Raw genomic sequence first — 25,001 nt, forward strand, 5'->3', positions numbered from 1 at the left:
AATTTGTAACCAGGAGAAACAAAATATTGAAAATAGGAAATATAAATATTAAAATATTAATTAATAAAAGAAACTAAATAAACTGTGCAAACACCGCGATTTTCTAAATTATCATCGCGAAGTCTTGGGAGATATTTGTGGGTTAGTGACTGTGGTGGAATAAATTATCAAAAATATACACAATGTGCTGTAATCAAGTGATAAAAAAAGTTATTGTTTGATTTCATTATTTAAAAAAAATTCTTTTTAAATGTATATGTATATAGGTAGGAAATAATAGTTTTCTTCCTTAGCGCATCCACTTACCGTTACATTGTGAAAATTAGATAAGATTTTTTTACTTCTGGGTGGTCCCTGGTACATTTGAGGTCTTTGCAGTCCGGCAGACAGTTGGCTGGTGTGCAAGGATTTACCGGATAATGTCTACTCAAAAGGATTTAAGTAACTTTAAATTGAGAAGGAAGTACCGAACAACTGCTTGAAAGATCAAAATCATTGCGTTGATTTACGGTGAATTTGTATGAAATCTGCTAATGATATAGAAAAGCCTCGCTTTAAAACCCTCATTTATTGATGGAAAAGAGAAATTAAATTCTAACTGCAAACATTTTGTTTTTAGTTAAACAAAGGGATTCAACAGTGCCGGTCGATCTTTCCCCGGGTCAGTTCACTTTCGAGAGTTTTCGACAGCACCTTGCATGAAAATGGCACTTAATTGGCGGAAATGGCTTTTACCGAAGTTATCAAATGGCTGCCTTTCACAAGGTCGCGATCACGTACACTCAAGTGAGTGTCTGATCCAAATTATTCGAAGCCGTAAGCACAATGCCGCCTCTGCGGAACAACCTAACACCTTGGATATTCTTTGGTATATACGCCCACAAAACCGGAAGTAACGCTATAACCGAAGTCACCGGTTTGCAATTTGGCGTCTGTAAACAGTCGTGTTCGTGTTCGTAAAAGTTCGTGACTTGACCAACCTACAGTTTTGTGGGTTTTTTAACTTCTAATTTTTGATTTTTTGGTCTATTGTAGCGGTATTTATAGGTGCAGCTCTTTCTTTTGTCTCAAAAGAATGCCTTCGTTTGTTATGGAAGGTTGTTAAAAGATTAAGACATTTTGTAATGTGTCACGCCGAAGATGATACGATGACATCACAGTCCGACTGGAGCTGGGTCAAGAAGTCAGCACACTTTTGGATGTTGTATTCGGAACTGATAAAGCGCGATGTGAAGCGTGGTATAGTTCCGTTTGTCCATCATTTTGACGTGCAAACAAAATGCTTAACATTCTCATCATTGAAAGAGGATTTAAAACGGACTTGGAAAAAGGAAGGTTTAGTCATTAGTGCAAGTTTATGGTAAAAGAGAACGATCGCGCCCAGGAAAATTTACTAAATGTTGTCCGACCACCATTTCTGGTTTTGAATCTTTGCGAAGGATGGATAATTCGCCAAGAAGGAACGGACCACAAGTATACTCTACAGAGGTCGGCGAAAATGAGATTGACTACAAACAAAGATGTAAATATTTGGAAAATCAACTCGAGAAATTTCGGGAGCAAGCGGCGAAAGTCCGCGAAGTTATTGGTCACAAGGTGAGGAACAGTCTTGAATGTTGTGTGTTCTGTTGTCGCTCTGGGCATGCTGCGATTGAATTTGCTGAATCGTATCCGTGTAAGTCTATCTTATTTGTTTCATTGTTATTGTTTTCACTGTATTCTTCGCGGTTTCGTATAATGTTGAAGTATCTCAGAAGAAATCTTCAGCCGATCCTGGGTTACAAATCAACTGTATGTCGGAATGTTTGTTTTCAAATTGTGTTCGGCGACTGATATGAATCGACCCGCCGGATTTTCTGAAGTTTGCACTCCTAATCACCTTCCAAACCTTCATTTAAAAAGAGATAACTTTTGAACGTTTTTGTGGCAGTAAAGTAAGCTTAAAATTACATTAGTGTAGTGTTAACACCGATAGCGTAAACAGTAAAATCAACCGCCATTTCGACAACTTGAAATTTGAGATTTCTTGGACTTGATTCGATTCATCAGTTTCATTTTCGAAGAAACTCGAAATTTTGGGCAAGTCAGTCGAAGGAATTTCGATATCGCGATCTAACTCTTTGCATTTTGACTTATACACACGGACTAGAAATTGCTTTGAGTGGATCATCGAAATTCTTGCATTGTAAATTTTAATTAATTCGGACGATCAGCTGTTTAAACATTAATAGTCTGAAAGTGTGTTTGCTCTTAAAACAGTAATTCAACAGGTTTCCAGATGTTGTATTTCTCCCAGTCAAAAAGTTCAAGGAAGCGAAGATTTTTTTCCTCTCATTTGGAATCAAGGAAACCACATTGACGACTTGTCGAAAACTCACGAATTAATTGATAGATGATGAGCGAGCACTCAACATTTTTGAACAAAAAATATTTCTGAGAGTATTTTCTATAGGGCTTCTTCTTCTGGAACTAATATTGTTGACGAAAATGACAGAATCAATATTGTTTTTAGCAAGTTGTAGCTTACAGTATTCATGTATGTTCTTGTCAGAGGAATGCACATGCAGGAAATTCATGGTTTAGTAATTCCTTATTTGAAGATAAATTTTGTGATGAAAATCAAGTTAGATGTTGGACTGTCTATATATTTACATGTATGCCAAACCATAAATTTGTCTCGGTTGACATCTCCTAAAATGAGAGTTTTAGAAGTCAATATCACTGTTTAATTTTGTACCACAATGTATCTGTTCCAGTGACAACTATCAAAATATGGCCTACTACATGTGATATTAAAATTTTATTTCCATAAACATGACTCACCTATCTATCATCTTTTGGAAAAATAGATTCAGGTGATCATTTGACTTGCGATTTTGTCATTTTTGAATCTCATTTTAAACTTTTGTCATTAAAATTGATCCAGTTACATGTGATATTGACCTTCTTTTTCAGTTGAGTGACTAATGGTGTTTAAAAACCTGTATAGGCTTGCCTTAAGATATAGGTCATGCACTTTCTTTAAGTTTGTTGCGATACTTAAAACTTCTGAAAATAAACCCTTGAGATAGTGCTTTGAGCAAATATCACCGGGGACATTTTTTCAGGGGGTTAGGGCAAGGGTGTGTGGCCCTAAATATCACCAGAAAAGTTGTATTTCAAAAATGATTAAATGACTTTGTTTAGGTAATCACATGATTTTGAGTGCAGTTTCAAATGAATTAGCCCAAAGAATTTTTTCAAAGGCTGACAAAATTACACAAGGTTGTGGGGTGACTCCAATTTGCAAAACTTTATAATTGTTTAAAATACTGTTGAAAATAGACTACATGTATTTACAAAGTAAACCTATACAAGACTTACCTTAAATGTGCTGTGGTCTTCAGGTCTTCCAAAGATCTTCAACACTGAAGATACGCCAAGGCTTTTTAAATTCCATGTCACGTGCCTGGCAAGCGGCCAAAGTCCCATGCTGAAGACTGCTATTTTAAAAACGCCACCCAACGTGGGTGGAAAAATTTGGACTAAAATGGATTGTATAAGATGCCCATTACTGGCCAGGATATGGGGCATAAAGAGAAATTAAGAAGCCATAGTTATCACACCAATTCGCCTTGTGTAGTCAAACATTTATATAGCAGCACCAGCAAATATAAATGTGCACACCGCTATATGCCGAAAACTCCAATCACACACTGGTGCGCCACAAAATTTTAAAGGTCATGTGGAAGATCTTTGGCGTAACCTATGCTGAATGCACCCTGGCAGTTTTGCAACAACATTGTTATTTAGTTAATTTTTTTTCATGAGTTTGGATTTCAAGTTTGAGATAGGGTTGAAAATTCAAGACAGACAAATGATAGCTAAGCATGCATTCTTAGGCTAACTGATCAGGAGTGCTAATCAGGTATTGGAGACCTAATCAGACTAACCAAATTGCTAATTTATGCTAACTGGAAGCTGCTGTGTATATTTAGCAACTTGCCTGATTTTAATTCAAACTGAAAATTCATACTCATGCGATCGTAAAATCCCCAAATGTGAAACTCAAATATAATAATTTATGTTTGATTTTGTTTTACAAAGTTAAAAGACTTGGAAGAACAGTCAAGAAATGCTAACGCAAGAGCTGCAGAAACTGCTCAGCAGGTACTAATAATTTGCATGTACAATAACTGTGTGTTTAAATCGATTAACCCTAACATTTAAGCGATGAACAAGCTCTCATTTCAAAAACAAGTTCTTATTTCAAAAATCATCCTATTTGATTTCACTTTGACCTAATGTCCACCACACACAGATATTGTAGAACAGGTTTCTCATTTACATGTATAATAATACTTCTAATAATAAGTAATAAAATAAGACTCATAATGTTATCCTTATCTGTGACAATGAATCCAAAATTTTACCCGCATAGTCGGACTGCCTATTCATTGTTGGTCTAAGTTCGAGTGAAATTGTGGCTCAGCACAGATAAGAAGAAGTCGTTTTATTTACACAACAAAATTTAGTTGTTACTAAATTCTCAGCTGTTATCTGTTCATGTATGTACTTGACTTTATTGTAAATAGGCAGAGAGAAGGTATTAATTAATGAGTATTTTAGTAAATGTTATATTAAGGAGATCTAAGTGAGGACCTCAGGTGGTCCTGCCCCTGTAGGAGAGATCAGATCTTCATAAGATTCTGGGCTCCAGCTTTTGAGTATCTCTGTAGCTACATGTATGTCCTATACCTGGTTATCAGTGTGACATGGTGTAATGTTTATTGATTTCAGGTCCAGCGTTTGGAGACTTTGCTTGCAGTGAAAGATCAAACAGTTGCACATTTAGAGACTGAACTTGAAAGCGAGGTATGTTGTTGCTGATTATTTTCTCTCATACAGTAATTAATTGATATATATCTATGATTTAAAATTCTTGTTTACAAATTGGACAAATTTTAAGCCACCCATCTTGTTTTAATCTTGGACAGAAACAAAGGCGAATCGTTCGTGAAAGAGAAGTTGAAGATAAAGCTGCTCATATCAAAAACTGGATGCATAACAAGATTTCCGAGGTATAGCACTTTGTCGGTATTTGAATTTAAATAATGTTTGTTAAGTGTTTGTATATGTGGGAGGGGGAGGTTGGTAGGGATGGGGTCACTGGCCTTATGGTTGGCATAATTCTAGGCTGCGGAGTGAAACATAGGGTTTGAGCCTTGAAGTGTAGGTTTCTGGGTTATGATTTTGTTTTGTTACAGGGGGGCAGGGGTGGTGCAGTGGTGAGTGTGCTTGCTTCTTGCCAGTGTGGTCAGGGTTTGAATACTGGTCCCAGCGTCATGTGTGGGTCAAGTTTGTTGTTATTACTCAGCCTTGCTTCAAGATTTTATTTTTATGGTTCTCTGGTTTCCTTCCCGACTGCACAAGAGCAAAATAATGCTTGAAAGTTGCAATTGTATTTGAAAACAGTGGACGAAGAGCCTCTCTAACTAGTTCTTTATTGATTTACTATATGGTTCGTTTTTGGTGCAATATGAAGAAAGAAGAAAAAAAATTGGATGAATGCAGGGTTTTACATTTATTTCCAACAGTATGAAGACAAGCTACAAGAACTTACCAAAGAGAATGAGCAGCTGCGGACTTCACATAAACAAGCTATGGAGCTGATCAAAGAGATTGAGATCAAGCTTCATTTTTCCCAAGGTAAGATCCTCAAGGTTCTCTGGGAAAATAATTCTAGCTGCAGAAACCTGCAGTTTGACCTTGTTGATCACAAAAATTGGAAGGAAAGTGAAAAGTTGTGATGAAATTAACAAGATTGCCATTTTTTAGGGCATTGATGTTTTAGTACAAGAATTAATGGTAGGTTGAAAGTTTGGAAAGTTTATTAATAATAAATTAGGATTTGTAAGCTGGCAAAGCTGCTGGATTGCAAAGTCTTCCATCCAGCAACAAAAAACATCAGAATTTTTAATTATAATTATTATTAACTTACCTTTAAATATCAACAGTCTCAGATTTAGCAGTGTTGCTAATTTTGTGATGCTTTTCATTTCTTTTCTTGACCAGATCAAGTGGTTAGATTGTCTAGCGAACTTGCTGAGGTTCAGTCACAGTGTGGTGACTATTATGTTTTGGAGCCTGAAACAGATCAAGGAGAATCTGGCTTTCAATCCTTTCAAAATGAGGATGTTAGGAATCCAACTCTAGTGGACTCCTCAAGCTCACTAAATACCACACTGACACCCATGTCACCAGATGAGCTGGCACAAGAAACAGTTGAAGACGGCAATGATACTGGAACAATAATATCCTATCAACCGGCTGAGATACAAATAAAAAGAACATCGAGTGGTAAATCCCCGTCAAAAATTCCTCGATATATTGGGAATTCTGATGATCCAAGAGCTGCACAGATATCTTATTACATGTCACTAAAGAGAGGGTTGACGAGCCCAGGTAGCTCTCAGGCAAAATTTTTCATACAAGTACAAAACTCACACAATCCTTACATGCAGTTAGTGTCATCAGAAAACTTGTCACGGAAGAAACTTTACGACAGCCAGTCTACTGTAGATTCAGAGCTAGAAGACAGTGCCTTTGAAACTTACTTACAACCTGGTGATCAAGTTTTCGATGGAGAGGAATTTCATGCACAGCTTGGTGAATTAGTTACACTTCATTTAGAGAACCAAAGTTTAGCTCCAAGTGTTGCAAAAACTGAACAAGAGTCGCTATCTGACAGTAGGTCATCAGTGGGTTCTTTAACAGAACCGACTGTGTCTCCCAATCCAATATACCAATCTCTTGAACAGGAATTAGATTCAGCTCAACAAGAAATAGATTCAGCAAGAACTTGTTTAGATTCTGTGACAGAAAGTCAAGTGTCAGTAGATAGTGGTGTGCCACTTTCACCACCTCCACCTCCTGTTCCTCCACGTTTTGAGCCTGAAAATGCTGTACCTCCGCCTGTGCCGCCAGTGCCAAAAGCTAACTTGCGGGAACAGCCACAGGAGGTAGTAAGAATGGAAGCTAATTTTACTAGTTACCTAACAGAAACAGAACTTCAGAGTGAGGAGGCCCCTCAAGTTAATAAAGAAGATGTGGCAGTAGCATTGTTACAGGGTGGAATTCAGTCCTGGATGTGGAATGATGATTCAGGTAACGAAAGTTTTCTTGAATATTGGAGGTAAATGTTGCACTGTGGACATCCTTGAAATTATTGCACACAACATTATACGCAACAATTTCAAAGTATAGAATGTACATGTGGTGGTGTAAAGTGTATTAATTACATACAACATTTGTCCTTGTTGTGCCATGGGACACATAGGGCGCGGTGGCCTCATGGTTAGTGTGCCTGACTCTGGATCATGCATTCAGGCTCGAGCCCTTGCCAGGGTCATTGTGTTGTGTTCTTGGGCAAGACACTTTACTCTCACAGTGCCTCTCTGCACCCAGGTGTACAAATGGGTACCAGCACATTTAATGCTGGGGGTAACCTTGTGATGGACCAGCATCCCATCCAATGAGGAGTAGTAATATTCCTATTCAATTCATGCTACAGTAAGTAGGACAAGCATGGGCCTGATGGGCCACTCAGCGGCTTGTATGTAGACTTAACCATTCATTCATTTACCATTCACACTGTGCAACTGGAATGTAGAATGATTTAAATTCAGATCTGCAGATTAACATTGCAATAATTGCTCATATCTCAGAATGAAAGAAACAAAGGAACAAATAACAGTAGAGTAAAAATATTAAAGATCCATTACCGAGATTGATCACATGTGATAAAATTGAATATGGCGTTCTCTGGTAAAAATTATTAAAAACATCTTTCAACTGTTGAAAGCCTATGTTTTTAATAATTTTCACCAGACAACGCTATGTTGAATTTTAACAGAAGAGAAGTTGAAGCAGAATCATGAGTTGACACAATTGAGTCTGATTTTGCAGTGGTAGATATCAAAACATTAAAGCAAACATGTGAAGCTACATGTATGAACAAGCATTTGTTGACTGGGAAAAGTTTTTGTTTTATAGTCGGCTCTGATTCTCCTCCTTTTGGGACATTGGAGAACAACACCAAAGACCTCAATATGCTGACGGTATGATGTACAGATGATAGAATTTAATGATAACTCAACGACATATACATTCCTCAAGTTCTGTGAGTTTCCATTCAGCTTAAGTAAAGCTTGAATGATGTCAATACTTCAAATTCCACTTGGGAGCCCACATAGACATTTTGAAGCTGAAAACTGTCCTGTACCCAAGTAACGTCTTGCCTGTCAGTGGAAGATGTTCAAAGATAACTATTAAATATAAAATTGAAATTTTTGAGTTTGTACTTCAGGTAATAGGTAACTACTGATGTACTAGGCCGAAAGTCATTCTTACTAGCGCCCCAAATATACACATCCGTCTAGCTGTTTCAGGACTTCTGTAATGATGTCCTCAAATATCCTCCTTCAAGAAACTTGACTTGCCTGTCAGCCAAAAATGATAAATTTATTTATTTTTGAAAACATACATGTACGTGAGAAGTTAATTGACTCATCTAGACTTGTCCATACATTGCAGGCAGTACTCATATTCTTATTTGACAGAATTTTTTAAACTTTTGTTGTATTTTCTGTTAATTGGTTTTATTTTTTAACCCAAATTTTTGATATACCAGTATTTTAATTTTTCATTTCCTTGTTCTTTTAGTTCTATTACTTTATTATTGGTTTGTTTCAATGTTTTTTAATCATTTTATTTTTTAACACACCTACAGGAACAAACCTGTCCTGTGTACACAACATTGAAAGGGGTATGTGCCTGCATCACAACACATACATGCAATTCCACAATACATTATATTCTGGTGACGTACAATGTATATACCTTATTATAGGAAATTAACACTTCATGAAATTAACGCGAATTTCAAAAATTTGCGTTAATTTAAGTCGCACTAATTTATGTTAATGTTAATTTCTGTGCCGTTAATTAAGTTAGAAATTTTTCAAGGTAGAAACATCAACTCGGAAGAAAATTCCGAGTTGATGTTTCTACCTTGAAAAATTTTTACCTTGAAAACTTCCTGTTAATTAAGTTGCACGTTAATTTCTGCGACTTTAATTACCATTATTTTCCCCCAAATCTGTGACACACTCCAGACATTCTTGACACAGCCAAACAATAAATTTTATTCTTCACATCAATCTTTCACATTTAGAAAATTGTTTACTGTACTTCAACTGAATTTTGTTCGTCTTTACTGTCAGCTTTACAGTGTTAAAATAAATTGGTTCCTGTTCTCTCTCTCTCTCTTGCATTAATTTCCTTTATTGGGGAGCAAATTTACCTTCAATTCACGTTAATTTAAGTCGCATTAATTTCAAATACATTAATTAACACTAGCGTTAATTTCCTATAATAAGGTACTCACTTACAAGGATACTACTTTGAGTCAGAAACCTCAGTTAGTCCCTATATGACGTATTCAGTGGGTCGTGATTTGTCCCTCAGTTGCCTAAATGACGAACTGAGTATGTCAAAAATTTAGGAGATTTAGTCAAACTCCAGGCACACTGGAAACAACTTTTATTGGCACCTGAGATTTGTAGGAGATTTTTCAAGAGACTGCTAATTTCCCATTGCTGTGATGTCATATGGATATCAAATGATGTAAACCTCAGTGAAATTAACCGCATTGAAGGGACACTTTTATCATGACCTTTCAGAAAATGTGTATGGCTATAGTTTAAGTGAAAAGCTTAATACGACACATGAAGTTTTTTACTAGACACCCATTTTCAGTGAAAATGGTGTGGCACACATCATTCACAATGGTCTGGCACCCAATGGGTTGAGCAAGTACTGTTGGTCTTTCTGACCCAGAACAGACTTCCTTGTAACCTTTTATCGGTGCGGCCAATGTCTCTTTTCAAATTCTACAAAAACTGGAGGTGAGCTCTGGTGCTGATGGGTCTTATTCAATTGCTAGGATTGAAAGAAACCTTGCTAGTGTTGTTATTGTTTGGCACTTTTTATCCTATAATTTCAAAACAATTTTGATTGTAAAATTCTACTTGATTTGCACATCTGAATAGTTCACTTTGTTAATACTTGTTTGTTTGCGTGAAACAGAGAGCTTCTCAGCTTCGGAACACACCTTTTTCTGGGGAGTCCACAGACTCCTCTGATAACGAGAGTTCTGCAGGAGACTACTGCACGCCACCAGATGAAGTGGCAGCAACAGAAGAAGATTCACAAGTCAAAGAAAAGACTGATAAGGTTCTTGAAGGAACTACTCACGTTTTGAAGACTTGTGCTACATATACAACAGTTAGCTTGAAAAAGGTAAATTAACACAGTTGCAATAGGTTTAGATGTATTTTGAGAAAAAGAAAGGTTTACAAATGCTTGACAAAATTTTCAAAGTAGAAGGTTTGGTAATTTTGTGGTTGGCATGTTGGATGTCAGGTCGATCTACAAGACTTCATCAGAATTGTTGGGTTGTGTTATTGAATGAGATCTTTCACGGTCTTTTAGTGCTTTTTTCCCCCAGGAGTAAAGGAGTATAAATTAATTAAAGTAATTTGTCGAAGCAAAGTGGCAATGCAGGGGGGGGGGGGGTTCCCACAATGTTCTGGCATCTCATCCAGTTGGGGGGGGGGAGAGTGATACTTCTAGTCACTTCTTACTGTGAATTAAGTGCTGGATATGTGTAGCCATCTGGCTTGGTTAATTTGTCTGTCCTGCCATTGGAACAGATATAGATATTGTCATATACTCAAGGCCCATGTAAACAACTATCATAATGCCAAAATATTTCAGGCAGCATTTGTTAATCATATTTTTGTGTACATACATTTAGGAAGATCAGAGAAAGGAAGGCTATCTTACCAAACTGGGTGGCCGTGTGAAAAACTGGAAGAAGAGGTGGTTTGTTCTTGGTGATGGGAAACTCTACTATTACAAGACAGAGGTAAAAAGATGTACATATACTGAACAATTTTGTCATGCTTTGGAGCGTTTTACACATTTCTGTTCACAGGAAAAGATTGAAGTCACTCATTTTAGTTCTCAACATTATATATCTTAATTCTTGCTGTTGGGATTAAGTTCTTCGCTGTTTGATAGACATCTAAGATTCAAGTCTACATGTAGAACTGATGAAGTTGTTCAGTAGAGACTCTGATTCCTGGTTGCTTGCATGACAAACACTACACCATTCTTTGTAGAGCTATGTCTTTGGTAGTGAATTTTTCAGGGTAAGGTGGCTGGCAACAGATTCCAGCTCTTCTCATCACTTACACGTTGATGGATACACTTACACGTTGATGGAAAGTGCTGGAAACTGTTGCTAGCTACCTTGAATCTTGGACATGTCTTGAGGGGACAAAGAATCAAGCATGAGGATTGACCTGTGTGAGCTTGTAAGTGTGGAGGTGCTCACCTCCAGATCAAGCAGTTCAGGTTCCAGCCCTGGCTGGAGACCTTGTGTTGTGTTCTTGGGCGAGACACTTTATTCTTACAGTGCCTCTCTCCACCCAGTTGTATTAATGGGTACTGGTAAACTTAATGCTTGGGGATAACCCTGCAATTGACCAGCATCCCATCCGGGGGGGGGGGGGGGGGGGGATACAATGTAGAAATACTCCTAGTCGCCTCACACTACAGAAACTGGAGACAGTTATAAGCTCCAGCCTGATGGGTCACTTGGTTTGCATGCAGACTTTACTTTTACATTTTATGCGAGCTTGTAAGTGACAACATGTTCCCATCTGTGAATAGAAGAATGTATTGGTTATTAACACGTTGATTGTTGCAGAATGACGTGAACAGGAAGCCCTTGGGTCAAATTCCATTGGATGATACTTGCAGAATTGCTAGGACAGATGGTGCACTTACCTTTGAGGTAAGAATATCAGGCTTATTTTCTAATGTTGTTTGTTATAATTTTCGTCATATATGATGTTTTATTTTGAAGTTAGCAAGCTTTTGTTTTGCTGTCATTTTCCAATTATAATGTACATGTACACTACACTAATGTAAATGAGAATAGGTTAAGTATAAAATGCTGCAATACTTTGTAGATTATTCTTGCAGTGAACCATAGTAACGCTTTGTAAAGTTTCAACATATGCTGCTAATAATTGCTATGAATTAAGTTCCCTGGCCCATGTTGACATGCAGGTTGTAAGCAATACTAACATTGATCATCTGAACAAGGTGACCACACCCAAGAGGACTTTCTACTTGACTGGAGAAACAACGGAAATTGTAGACAGCTGGCTCAGAGGTAACAATATCATGTTTTGTGTATTTAACAATTATTATTCCATGAAAGCATTTTGGATATGAGATGGTAGATCTAGCCAATGAAGTGCATAGTGGTGAGTTGGGTCTAATCATATCATATCCAACAAGTGCAAGTGGAATAACTGTTTTATTAAAAATGCCCCCAAAATATAGAGAACTTAAATAAAATAAAAATAAAAATACCTCCCCCCAAAAAATCATTCTTACACCTACACTTACACATGCCCACATGTTCTGTGGGTTGAGTCATTTTTCCTGTCCTATCTGTTTCATCCACCTATTTGTATTTGCATCCATCTGGTCGCTTGTTTGTTCTTTCGTTTGTTTGTTCATAGTTGTGATGGTTTGTTCATTGATTTGTTTCATCCATTGCCGGTTGACTGCAATATCTCACAATACCAGAACAATGTACATGAAACATTCCACTGTCATGTAACCTACTTTGCAATAAGCACACTTGTTGGAAGATAGGTTGCTGTACCAGTATACAAAGCACTTTGCCTTTCATTAAGTTTGCCCATCACATTGCTTATGGGAAAATCTTTCCTGACATTTTTTGAGAAGATTCTTAGACAGTCACAAAAAGTTGCAATTGCTTCACATGCCTCTGTTTAATAGGGGATGCAAGTTGTTGTTATATTGACCACCTTGACTGTTATTTTTCAGTTCTGCACAGTGTCATGAGAAAGTTTTCAAGCACTCCACTGTTTGCTCAAGTAAAAGAAAAGGAGCTCATGAAAGGCTGGCTTACAAAGGTAATGGCCCACCTCTGTTTGCTCTTAGGATAGGATTGAGACCTCTGGAAACTTCAGTTTTTCAATTTCACTCCTTTCAGTCTGCTGCTCTTTTGCTATTTTTGGTTTTGTATTTTGGACTGTTAATGTGGAATATTTTTGCATTAATTTAATCAATCCTCTTATTATTTCATTATTCCTCCTTTTGAAATCCTCTTACTACATAGAGGTTCATCTTAATTCTCCAATTTTAAGTGCAGCTGACTGCTGTATCGGGTTAAACATAAATAAAACAAAGAAATTTTATTATTTGACTGACACTAGGTTAAACATGGCTCTTCCAAGAAGTGTTGGAGTGTTCTACTCGGCCAATACCTTTGTTACTACAAGAGTGAAGATGACAAGGTAAGCTGATTGGTTTTAAGAGGAAAAGTAATTAGAGTTTCATTATAAAAAGTTATCTCTCTTGTGTCATCCTTTAAAAAGTGCCATGATGGACAACAGATCAGTCTTAGAGAAAATTACTGTCCTTGACTGAGGCCAGGCTCAAATGTGAATGGGTGTTGAAGATACATGTATAAAATGATTCTCCCTGTGGTTTGACCACCATCTCTCATATGCCCTTGTTGACTCCCATTAGATCTTGTGTTATTTTATCAAACCTATTAGTTTGTCAGGAGAGTCAACAACTGAGACCTTCTGCTTATTTGATAAGCAAACAACGTCAGCTTCCGTGTACTCCCAGCTTGTTTGAACACATATTAATAGTCATTTACGATGAGGCCTCACCTATCAGCTGTCATGATCAAGTGTTATTCTCATTTCATCTCACATTGAACCCTCGTCAGTCTTTTCTGAGTTCTTGATTTTGTTTGACAGGTGCCATTCAGCATGACACACATGATTGATGTGATAGTGGAGGAACTGGAATCCCCAGACTCTGGCAATGGCACTGTCAATGCTGACCCAGTTCCGTATCGTCATTACACTCTGGTCATGAAATCACTCAAACAGCCTGCTAACACATACCTGTTGATTGAGTCAAAGGAAGAAAAGGTACCAAGCTTCAATAACTTATCTCTTCAACCATTTTTTTTTTAGATTCAAATTGTGTTACTGAGGAATGGCCACGTTATTGTGGCCACTTTCCTTTCCTCTAATTGAAATGTCACTCACTATGAGTGACCATGTTAACGGTGTTAAATTATGAAGGATTATACAGGTTGTGATTTCAGATTGTGGCTGTTGGCCGCATTAACAGGGTTTTCTTATCAGAAAATGTATGGGCGTTTCACCGGGACAAAAAAGTGGCGCAATAATGAGGTGACCATATTAACGAAGTGACTGTAAGGCTCCACTGTATATTGGTGTCTTTGCACTGTAAAATCACCAGTTTTGTACATAACATAAAGAGCCTTCATAATCTATAGTCACCAAAAAAATGTACAAAAAAAATGTCAAGTGTTTGTGATTCAAGAGTCTTTACGATAATATAATATTATTACTATTTTATTTTCTATTTTAGTCTTTTAAAGGGACAGTTTTATTCCTAAATTAGTCTTGTTGAAAAGCTGCTGTCACCTGAGTTACAGTGGAATACTGTAAAATTTGGATTTCTGAATAATTTTTGTTATTTTTTGTCTTAGGAGTCTTGGTTGTTTCATTTGAAAGTGGCATCGGGCAGTGGCATTGAAGACATGGGGACAAATTTTGAGAAGAGCATTTTCCAACTCATCGCACAAGACTGTGATCCAGGTAATAACAACTGAACATGGAAAAAGTAATGCAGCTATGCCTTACCTTTGTGCACTAAGCAACACGTCTAATAATTTTCTTGTGATTTATGTGGCCATTGTATTGTTTCAGAGAGTGACATATGGAACAGGTATGTGTTGACTCACACTAAAGAACCCATTGCTGAACCACTCACAACTCTTCCAACCAAGGAACTTGAGGCTGAAGCACTGAAACTCTTCAAGGTAGGAACGTCACTAGACAAGTAATGTGCTTTAGAAAATAAAAAATAAGAAAATAAAAATGGAAACGAAAATTCTCTATTTTCCACTTTCCCATAATTCACACTGTTCCCCCGCACCCCCCCCCCCCCAAAAAAAAAATTTTGCATAAACTATTGTTGTGAAATGCTCTTGGGAGGTCTGCTTATTCCCAAAAACATTCCACAGCAATAGTTTATGTTAAATATTGGGGGGCAAACAGTGAATTATGGGCAATTGGAAAATAGAGAATAGGGGCAAGAGAATTAAGTGCAAAGCTGTTGGTTGTTCATTAAAGATGAACAACCAAATGTGTGCCAGGCAGTTTTTCCACTGAATTTTCCGTTGAAAACTCGAAAATAATTCAGCAAGTTTAAACAAAGAAAACCTAACCGTGAGAGTGTTTGGATATGTGGTCTTGATTACCTGATTACTGTAGAATTTTACGGTTCCATTTCCCAGTTTTCTCCTTAATTTTAGTCCCCACTGAGATAGTATGCCGAACACTGGAGATCATATTTTACCACATTTCTAAGAACTTCGAAGTTTGTCAAAACTACTCTGCTGTGTATCTGTTCTCTGTGTTTGGAAATGGGGCAAAAGCACGGTCTTTTGTTCGTGTAGTAGTTTGATTTAATGTTGTTTTCTCCCCAGTCCATCCACTTGTTCACCACAGTACAAACACAGGAATCGGCCATTGATTATCACGTGTCACTAGCCCAGAATGCCATGCAAACCTGTCTAGATCATCCAGAACTCCAGAATGAGATTTACTGTCAGCTGATCAAACAGACATCGAAACACGTTCACAGGGGACCTGAGGACCTAGGGGTAGGTTTTTTTTTTCTTCCTGACTCCTCCCACCTTGTTTCCTTGTTATCCATATAGCAATCTTGTTTCCATGAAGTAAAAGAAGAGAGACTGAAACGAGTTTGTGTGAAGAGATTTATTGGCGCTCTTTGATCTCTCATGAGCATAAATTGTAAAATTGTGCCATTGTACCGTGCCATTTAGTAACAGACGCAAATTTGAGAAGCATATGTTGAAAATTCAGTTAACGAGTTTTACAGGGAGGATATCTAAGAGTACTCCCAGAGCAAAATGCGTCCTGAATTAAATAATGTAAGGTAAAATTATTCTCATGTATTATAAACTTGTTTATACCAACACGTAACGAAGGTTTTTTTTTTCCTTGTTTCAGCACTTTCTCGAAAATTGCGGCAAATCCTCTTGGCTTCGGGAAGACTCTTTTGACATTGCATCACAAGCCACTATTGATCTGCGACCAGTGCAGGAGTTTGTTTACATCCAAGCGTGGCAGCTGCTTGCACTCTGCACTGCACTTTTTGTACCTAAACAGAAATTCCTTCTTTTTCTCAAGGGACATCTCAATAGATTTTCAACGTTCAAGTAATTACTGAAATATCGTTAATTTTATTAGTCATTGATATTACGTCTCATCATAGCAAACTGGTGCTGTCAGCTGAAAAAGTCACTGAATTAATTGCATTTGTTCTTTTATACATGTAGAACAAAACTCGGCAAGTATGCCACGTATTGTATCAGAAGCCTGGAGAGAATTTTACAAAATGGGAAAAGAGAGGCCAAACCATCGAGAATGGAGGTGAATAGAATAGATGCATTTTCAGTGCTGTAGTTGGAAATATTCCCTTCCTCGATAACACAACAAAGTGATTATAACGTTCTGAACAATGATATGATTTTGTTGAAGACGAGAATGAGATCGGATTCATTATAACAGGGGAACGAGAAATTAAGCATGGAACTCACGTTTTCAAAATCACAAGTTGCATCAAAATTCTGCGGCATGCAACCTTTCTTTTTTGAAACGAACGTAGTTAATAGATGGAAATGGTTACGAAACGCGGCAAACATCAAAGAAGCAAACAAACAGGCTAAGATTTACGATGGAAGGTCCTTGACCCTGCACATCTTTTGTTTATGCTCATAGACTACGCATGAATTACTTAATCGCAATGCTTCTATTGGTTAGTTGTGTTAGCACACATAACCACCTCTTGTTATATTGCCAGGTTTTGTGCAGGGTCAATCCCCAAAATAGCCAACAAAAACATACAACAAAGAACTTTGCCAGGTTTCTTAACCATTTTCCTCTGTTAACTATGCAACGAGGAATACAAAGTAGTGTAGCTTTACCCAGTCGCACTGTTTCTTCAGTAAGTGCTCAAGTTGATTCGTTATTTGTTATGATCTTAATCTTCCCAGGTTCTGTCTGTTCTGCTCCGTAAGCCGTACGATCATTCGTGTTTGATGAGTATTCCGGTCCACTTTATTGATGGAAACACCCAAGTAAGTTACAAAAGATCAGCGAAGATTTAAAAACAGATAATGCTGGAATTTAAAAACAGATAATGCTAGAATAATTCAATTCCAGGTAAGGTATTTGATGAGTTTATCAGGGTTACCACAGGTCAGGAAATGGCCAGGGAAAAAACTCGTCAAGGTCAGAGAAAAGTCAGAGAATTTTCTTTTTGAGTCCAGAAAAAATGACATTTTCAAGAAAAGTCAAGGGAAATTGAAATAATTCAACACAGCTGATTTAATACCATTGAGGGCTGGAATAATTATTTGGGTTCGCTGTGGTCACACCAATTTAGTTTTTCCTTAATGAAGACGGAAAATGTGTTGAAAACTTATCAGTCTTCATCAATGGGTGGAAAGGACGGTTGTAAGGGGAGGATAGAAGCCGTTACTCTATCTGACATTTTGTATTCTGGGAAATGATATTTTTATCCGAGAAAAGGCAGAGAATTTTGAAAAGTGATGTCTGTAGCAACTATTTTTTTTAAATTAAGTGAACGAGTTGCACATTGTGTCTTGTTTTGTTTTGCTTGCCAGGTATTTGGCTTTGATGGCTCGACTACCATTCAAGAATTTTCTGAGACTGTTAACAGAGTAAGTTGAAGCCAAGTCTGTCTCTAATATTACTAAAGCTCCGACTTAATTACGTATTGTTACAAGCCTTCTTAACTTTTGAATTCATTTTTTTGCAGGTGGTCGGCATTCGCACACCCTCAGAGAGCGGTTACGCACTCTTCACAGATAATCCCGTCAATTTAGTGGAACATTGCTTACAAGCCAGTGTCAAGGTTCGTATTTAATGTTTCTTTGTTGAACTTAAAAGTCTGTATAGTTAAGGCCCCGTCCACACTAAACCGGAGAAATTTGAAAACGCAGCGTTCTTTCTAAGGTTAAGTCTACCGTCCACACTACTCCGTCAAGAAAATGGAGCTTTTCGAAAACGCTCTTCAAGCCGCAGGAATTTGAAAACGCCGGCTTTGCGGTTTAGTGTGGACGGAAAACATTTTGGAAACGGAGCTTTTCGAAAATGATAACGTCACGATAATCATATGATTTTCCTGTCCAAGTTCTCGAACACAAATCCAAAATGACCAGTGTTTGTTGTGTTTTCAAATTTCTCCGGCGTAATGTGGACGGAAATCATTTGATGCGTTTTCAGAGTGAAAACGCCGCTTTCATATTTCTCCGACGTAGTGTGGAGGGGGCCTAAGCCGCTAAGCCACTAATTGCCGCCGTGACTCTCCGTTTGCGATACATTAAGAAATAAGTTTTCTTTACTATTACTTTAATGCTGTCTAGAAGTCCAAGCGTCCACGAAATGTGATTTAAATTGCGCGCTTCCGTTGAATCTTTTCACAGCTGTGTGACGTAATCTCAAAATGGGGGCAAGCATTGCGGAGTCAAAGCCAGGGGAAACTGGATACAAACAGGATGATCAAACTCTCGTACAAAAACAGGTATTTATCGGTCTACGACGCGCCTTTGGTTTGATTTAGTCTGTTTGTGGAATCTGTGCGTTGTGTTGCACTTCAAGCAAATGATTTGAAGAGTGAAATGTTGTTGCATTCTATTATTTTTTTCTTTTATCACCGTAGGTTATACTTCAAGAGCCTCAGTAGCGGAGAAACAGAGAAAGAAAAATACTTCCTTGTTCTGCAGGTCAGCATTTACTTTTCTATATTTCTTTTTATCAATGGAGGAATTCTTTCCTATCTATCTTTCTTATGAGGCCAGTCTGGGAGGGCGTTGTAGTAATCACCGGACCCTGTTTTTTTTTTTGCAAGAAGCCCGGCTTTCCAGGTGCCTATCTTTACCCAAGCAAGTCTATTTCTGGCCCTCTTTCCGGCACGCAACAGTGCACTCTTAGGAGAGCGTGTCCATGGCCATGAAGTGTTGCGTGACAGATGTATGGTGATGACTGTCGAGCTATTAGGACAACCTGGCAAAATCATGGGGGGGGGGGGACCTGTGATAGCCTAGCGTTTTATTTACGAGGAAGGGGAGGCAAAAAGGGGGGTAGAAATACGCCTAACCATTTTTCGTGCTTTAGAAACCGGACTTAAAGGAACTGTATAACGAATTTTAACCAGAGTTAGAGCTAAGAAGATGGCCACCAAATTGAGTGAAATATAAATATAACCACTTGCAACAATGAAGTAAATCTCGTTCGTTTGTAACCTTAAATTATAACGCTGGGGAGACATACTTGTCTGTAATGAAGGTATGGTTTTGTCATTTAGATTCATAAAAGTAATCTCTTCGCTAACACTAAGTTTCAGAGTTTTGATTAGAAAACTTGATAAAATGGACTTAACTCAGCCGTGACACAGTCCCCTTAAGCTGGCATTGACGAGCGTTTGGTAATTTCGACTTGAATAGACGTTAACTTTCTCCATCTGAATTACAGGCAAATGTAAATGTGGTCAAGGGACGATTTCCCGTGAGCAAGGAGATGGCGTTAGAGTTTGCAGCTCTCATGGCTCAGGTATTTTTATTTTTTTGTTTGATTGCTCGCTCTGCTCTCTAATTTACGGACTCTTTTATCAGCTATTTTGAATAAGGTCAACGTTTTGTTTTTAGATCACTTACGGTGATTACAGAGCTCACAGTAATTCTCTACCTGGCAAAAGAATCGAGATGGTTATCTCGCAGTTCTGTGCCAAGACGATAAGGGAAGACTCTGGCAAACGGTGAGTCGGTGAAAAACGCCGCCATTAATCTTAGAATTACGAATTTCAACTCCATTGTGTTGTTTCAACTAATGCGGCGCTCTCTCTATCAATTTCCAGTTCACTCACACTGCGCATGGCCGAGAAGTGGTCGACGCTGCACGGGTGGAGTGTAAAGGAGTGCGTGGACAAGTATCTCGAGAATGCGCGTCGATGGCCCCTTTTTGGCTGCAGGCTGTTTCAAGCTCAGGTTTGAGATTACTATTATACTGGTCTTTTTCAGTGTTAATGATAAATCCAGCGTAAACATAAACGTTTGGTGTGGATTGATATGATGCTGTTTCGAGGAGTCCAAACTTCTGGTAGAGCGTGTTCAATGAAATGACGGCTAACGATAATTTTGTTTTTCCTTCTCACAGCAAAAGCACACAGTGTCAGCCGCCAAGAAACGAACTACAATGACAGAGAATACGCAGCCAGTTTGGCTGGCGGTGGAAGAAGACAGCATTAATATTCTGGAAGGACAGAGTTTGGTAAGTCTGCCAGCTTATCACTCGGATCCGAGGATTAATAATACCCTCTTTTGTCCCATTTCCTTATTTTTCTGTTTTATATACTTGTCTCTGCCACTATAGCGCAGTAATTAAAATTGTTAGAGCACTCCTCATTAGAGTGTTCACTGATTGGCCAGTTACTTTGTTGTTGTACAACAAGGAAACAAAAATTCGAAAGAATGTACAAACGCCCCTCAAGATGGAAAGCGCGAATTATCGCAGTGAGAGAACAACGACGTTTCGCATTTGGATATAGGCCACAGCTCAAACACAAAAGAAAAGGAACATCGCAGCTTTTCACTTGTTCTAGCCATTCAAACTAGATTTTCATCATAATTTTACAAGCAGTTCAAGTCTTTCAGTCCTAAAATTACTATAGGAGGGCGGTGGCTCACCCATGCAGGCCTATCGTTACTTTCTGTAGCACGAAATGGTGAAGGGTATTTGTACTCCCCCCCCCCCCCCCCTCCCTGGATAGCACAATAGTCCATCATAGGTTACCATCTAACCCCGTCCCCCTCCTCCCAGAATTTTGTCAGGCTGTCGTAGTAATTTTCCATGTTGTCGGACGGGCGTTCCTTGGCTCTCTATCGCCAAAGTCAAAGTCAACTTTATTTAAGCAGGGTAGACCCTGTCTACACTAGGCTGGTTTGAGTCGGGGCCCTCTGTAACGCATGACTACTAGTATATAATAGTACATAACAATGTAAGAAAATAGAACATTTAAAAGAAGGCCTTATAAATATTTACATGTCAGTTATTTAAAATAGGAAATAAATCTCGTCATTATCAATTATTAAAACTGACTACAAAAGAATAGGTCTTATCTTGCCTTTGGAAGTGCTAATCACGTGTGTTTGTTTGTTTTTTTCAGCGGTTAATGTGTCGCTACAGGTACAAACACGTGGTCACGTTTGGCGGGTGGAAAGACGACTTCATGTTAGTCGTTAACCAATCTATCATGCGGGGCGGCAACACAGTGGAGCAGGGAACCCAGAGATTGCTGTTCGTCATGTCCAGGGGAAAGGTGAGCTTTCGTATCCAAATTTCGTTTTAAAACCTTTCAACTATGTCGCACTGCGTTAATCGGCTTTAAAAAATAATTTAACGAAATTAATTTGCCCTCGATCTTTGTTTATGGGACAAAGGATAGCGGGGCCGTGCAACTAAATGCCGTAACAAATAATTCAAATTAAAGATCACAGGGATGAAACCCCAATTAGCACGAGGTGAACCGACCAGTTGGCTATTTACAAGCGCGGCCGAAGAGCTGAACTGGCGTCTACTTACTCCTCCCGCTGCAGAAAACAAATTGGAGCCAGATCTCTCGATCCGGATTCCTGCGCACTCACCATTGGACCATTCCCCCTTCCGTTATTGGTGCAATTTAACAAGGAGTTATGTCACGGCTTGCGCATCTTGAAAAGTTTAGCCTAAATTTTTGAGATTCGTTGTTTGTAATCCGTGTTAATCTTCTCCATCCTAAGCCATCCTTCTTTATGGTTTTTTATTATCTCTATGGTGTTTTTCTATCGTAGTACATTACTATTTTCAGGTTTTCTTCAATTTAAAGGTAATTTTGTACGTGGCCGAAGTAACTCAAAATGTGGTGACTGAGCTCCTTTAAGTTGTGGAAGACTTATTCTCCCACATGAATATAAAATACTTTGTTCAGACCTATTTCTGTTTCTGTTTCAGATTTTAGAAATCACTTTGCTGATGGCAAGCTACATCAATGCTATCATCCGACAAAAAGGAATCACATGTGAGGCCCCAGGTACTCCCACCACAAGACAGGGAGTAGACGTCAAGGTCTGGGACCTCGAGAGTGCCGAGTGGCCCATAGTTCCTGGCTCCACCGTTGGTCTACTATGACGTCACCGTTTAACTTGTTGAGAAGTCGGTTGTTAATTGGGTTCTGTATCTATTTGTAAAGAGGAGCTAGCCTGATTAATTGGGAGGTAAATTGAGACAGCCAAGCGGCGCCGCCTATCCCAGAATGGAACTTAAAGCCAGCTGGAAAAAGAAACTTGTCAAAGGGGGAAAAAGACATTGTCAAGCCAAAGGTTGTTGTGTTTTTTCGTCTTGAAACCGTTACTGCTGGATGGAGCCGGATTTTTTTAAAGGAGGCAATTGAAATATTAACCTTGTGAATTATTTACGAATATTACAACATACCGTGGAGAATTACTTCTCCCTGTTCGCCAAATTATTGAGTGTGATCAAACAATATTATCGCAGATTATGTACAAAATATGTTAGGAAAAGGCAGTTAAGTTGTCTTTCACGGACCATAGTAAATTAAGTCTTGGAGCCAAGCTCAGTGTACAAAGCTGTTACATATGTTAGATTGACAGGTAAAGCTTACATATATTATTGAAAATGAAAGCAGTAGTTAGGCATTAATAAACCGATATCTTTTATTCTTCTACGAACGGGCGTGTATTTCGCCTGTGGCTTAGCAATCTAAACCAACCGATGATCATTAACACAAACTCAAAAAATGTAGTTTTCGCAGAAACGCTGATATCAAAAGTTGCTAAATATTTAGAAAGATAGCACGTTCGTGTTTGTGGAAAACAGAAATTCGAATTTAGCATGATTCAAAATAAGTATGATTATAAGTTGATGCCCGTTTTTCAAACTGAAGAACGTTTTTCAAAACTGAGATCAATCTTGGTACAGAGAAATGGTTGACTTATTCTCAGTACATAAGAAAGTTGATCCATAGAAATAAAACTTCATTTCGAAGCAAGTCAAGTTGTTAATATAAGCGTGGTTTTATTGATCAAACACCAATAAAATGTTCCTTGTTGTCGTGTGATGTTGGCTTTGTGGACTTCCCGTGCAAACAGAGTTGGTCTGTAAACGACAAGCTAAGGGGTGACAGAGGTTTTTATGATAGATTTCAGGGAAGTCCAAATCCAGTTCTAGGCGCCTCAGTAAAGAGTAAGCGTAGTGGGAACGTCCTTAATATTACCAAGTCTTATACACTGGAGCCGAACTACCTTTGTGTCTGGGTGAATCACCACGGAGTAAGCCTGACTTGCTAGCTTACGGCTTCAATAATGACAGTACCATTTGAAAGGTTAATGCTCTAATTTGGTTACCGCCAGTTCCATGCGTAGCCACACAAAGGCTGTCCCTTGGGAACAGAAGAAATCTCAGTCCAAGATTCCGCACTTTTTCGGTCCGGAGGTTACACTCGCACTTGTAATGAGAGCGCTTGTTGGACGCGTTTCTTGGCATGCGCGAAGCAGCCTTGCTAACTGAAGTACACTCATCGGGCATGTGGCACACTGTATCACACTGAATATGACAATATAATGATGCGTGGCTTTGCTCGAGGTTTCCGAAGAAACTTACTCAGTTGCTGATAAGACGCCCAGCTTCTAACTCCAAGGCCGTAGTCAAGGGTATTTGCTAACGAAGAAAATGCTTTTGCTGTTGCACGTAATAAAAGAGAATATCAGGGAGATTAACTTCCCCGGACGGCCCAGTTCGTTGTAAGTAGACGTTCAGGCAGACGTGTGGCGGGGTTTATTTTAAATCTTAAGTCTTAGATTAACCTGCGAGATTGATTAATGTTCAATTCCTTCTACAGACAAAGTCCCACACAAAAACAACAAAAACATAATAAATTTGGAGGAAGAGAAGCTCCCGAAACTTTAGTCACCCCCCAAAATTTTCCTTTAGTTTGTGAGCAATGCTAGCTTTCATCTTGAAAATGGGGGTGGGGATTTAATAGAGAAGAGGGTTTACATAATTAGAGAGACGGTCGAACCCTCACTAAAATTCTTACCGAGGCAATATCAGAAAAAAAGTCTTCTTTTAAATTCACTTGTTTGTTTGAGCATAGCCTCAGTACGGCAACTTGAAATTAAAAAAAATAATAATAAATTCCAAATTTCTACCTAGGCAAGTGCCTCCGTGAGCCTGTTACTGTTTTGAGGTGGTTGATCAGTTTAGACGATGCGTTCTCTGACAAAAACATCACAAAGGCACCTGCGCTTGCATTTCCAAGGATACCATTGACCCAAAAAAATATTAAAATCAATTTAAATATCTCCTGTTCAATTACGCGGCTCGCTGGCGTTGCCAATAACCTGCAATAACAATAAAAACTACTGTGTTCGAATAGCGACTTTCTGCACAATAGTCAGACAGCCAGCGGGCAAATTGTCATTACTTTATTTCAAAACAATTGAGTAAACTTTGCAGTGAAGCTCGTGAATGGAAGACGTTTGATCAAGTCGTCAAGTATTTGATTTATGGCCTTTTTGCGCGAGCTTTTAATATATTTCGTGTAGAAAATTATTAAATACAAAATAAACAATGCGAAATTTTAATGTCCAAACATAAATTTAATTTTTATGCAGTCAGCGGCCTGTATTATGCAGT

At 38.4% G+C, this 25,001-nt stretch overlaps 1 protein-coding gene across 2 annotated transcripts; it reads left to right on the forward strand.

Moving 5' to 3' along the window:
• The first annotated feature begins 1,039 nt into the window (after nt 1-1,039).
• LOC145486022 (pleckstrin homology domain-containing family H member 1-like) lies at nt 1,040-23,424 on the forward strand. Of its 2 annotated transcripts, XM_081464719.1 has the most exons (31): nt 1,041-1,596; nt 4,087-4,149; nt 4,780-4,854; nt 4,977-5,060; nt 5,577-5,688; nt 6,055-7,146; nt 8,035-8,099; nt 8,771-8,806; nt 10,129-10,341; nt 10,859-10,969; nt 11,816-11,902; nt 12,217-12,286; nt 12,973-13,061; nt 13,365-13,445; nt 13,920-14,096; nt 14,687-14,795; nt 14,907-15,019; nt 15,689-15,865; nt 16,236-16,444; nt 16,565-16,658; nt 17,282-17,365; nt 17,915-17,971; nt 18,070-18,165; nt 18,737-18,834; nt 18,973-19,036; nt 19,785-19,862; nt 19,958-20,067; nt 20,167-20,296; nt 20,466-20,579; nt 21,475-21,627; nt 22,299-23,424. In XM_081464719.1, the coding sequence occupies exons 1-31, from the start codon at nt 1,441-1,443 to the stop codon at nt 22,473-22,475; spliced, it is 4,374 nt and encodes a 1,457-aa protein (XP_081320845.1). In that variant the 5' UTR covers nt 1,041-1,440; the 3' UTR covers nt 22,476-23,424. The 2 variants fall into 2 exon arrangements, with proteins under 2 accessions (XP_081320846.1, XP_081320845.1); XM_081464720.1 differs by lacking the exon at nt 4,087-4,149 and having other exon boundaries at nt 1,040-1,596.
• Nucleotides 23,425-25,001: the final 1,577 nt, after the last annotated feature.

The sequence above is a fragment of the Orbicella franksi genome, chromosome 4, assembly GCF_964199315.1.
Source record: "Orbicella franksi chromosome 4, jaOrbFran1.1, whole genome shotgun sequence".
Classification (NCBI taxonomy): Eukaryota; Metazoa; Cnidaria; class Anthozoa; order Scleractinia; family Merulinidae; genus Orbicella; species Orbicella franksi.

Bases quoted from the DNA above. Each gene is read 5' to 3' on its own strand.
- LOC145486022 (XM_081464719.1), top strand. From the start codon at position 1,441: ATGGATAATTCGCCAAGAAGGAACGGACCACAAGTATACTCTACAGAG. The intron at 12,287-12,972 runs GTAACAATATCA...GTTATTTTTCAG, and splicing joins TGTAGACAGCTGGCTCAGAG to TTCTGCACAGTGTCATGAGA. The intron at 14,796-14,906 runs GTAATAACAACT...GTATTGTTTCAG, and splicing joins CGCACAAGACTGTGATCCAG to AGAGTGACATATGGAACAGG.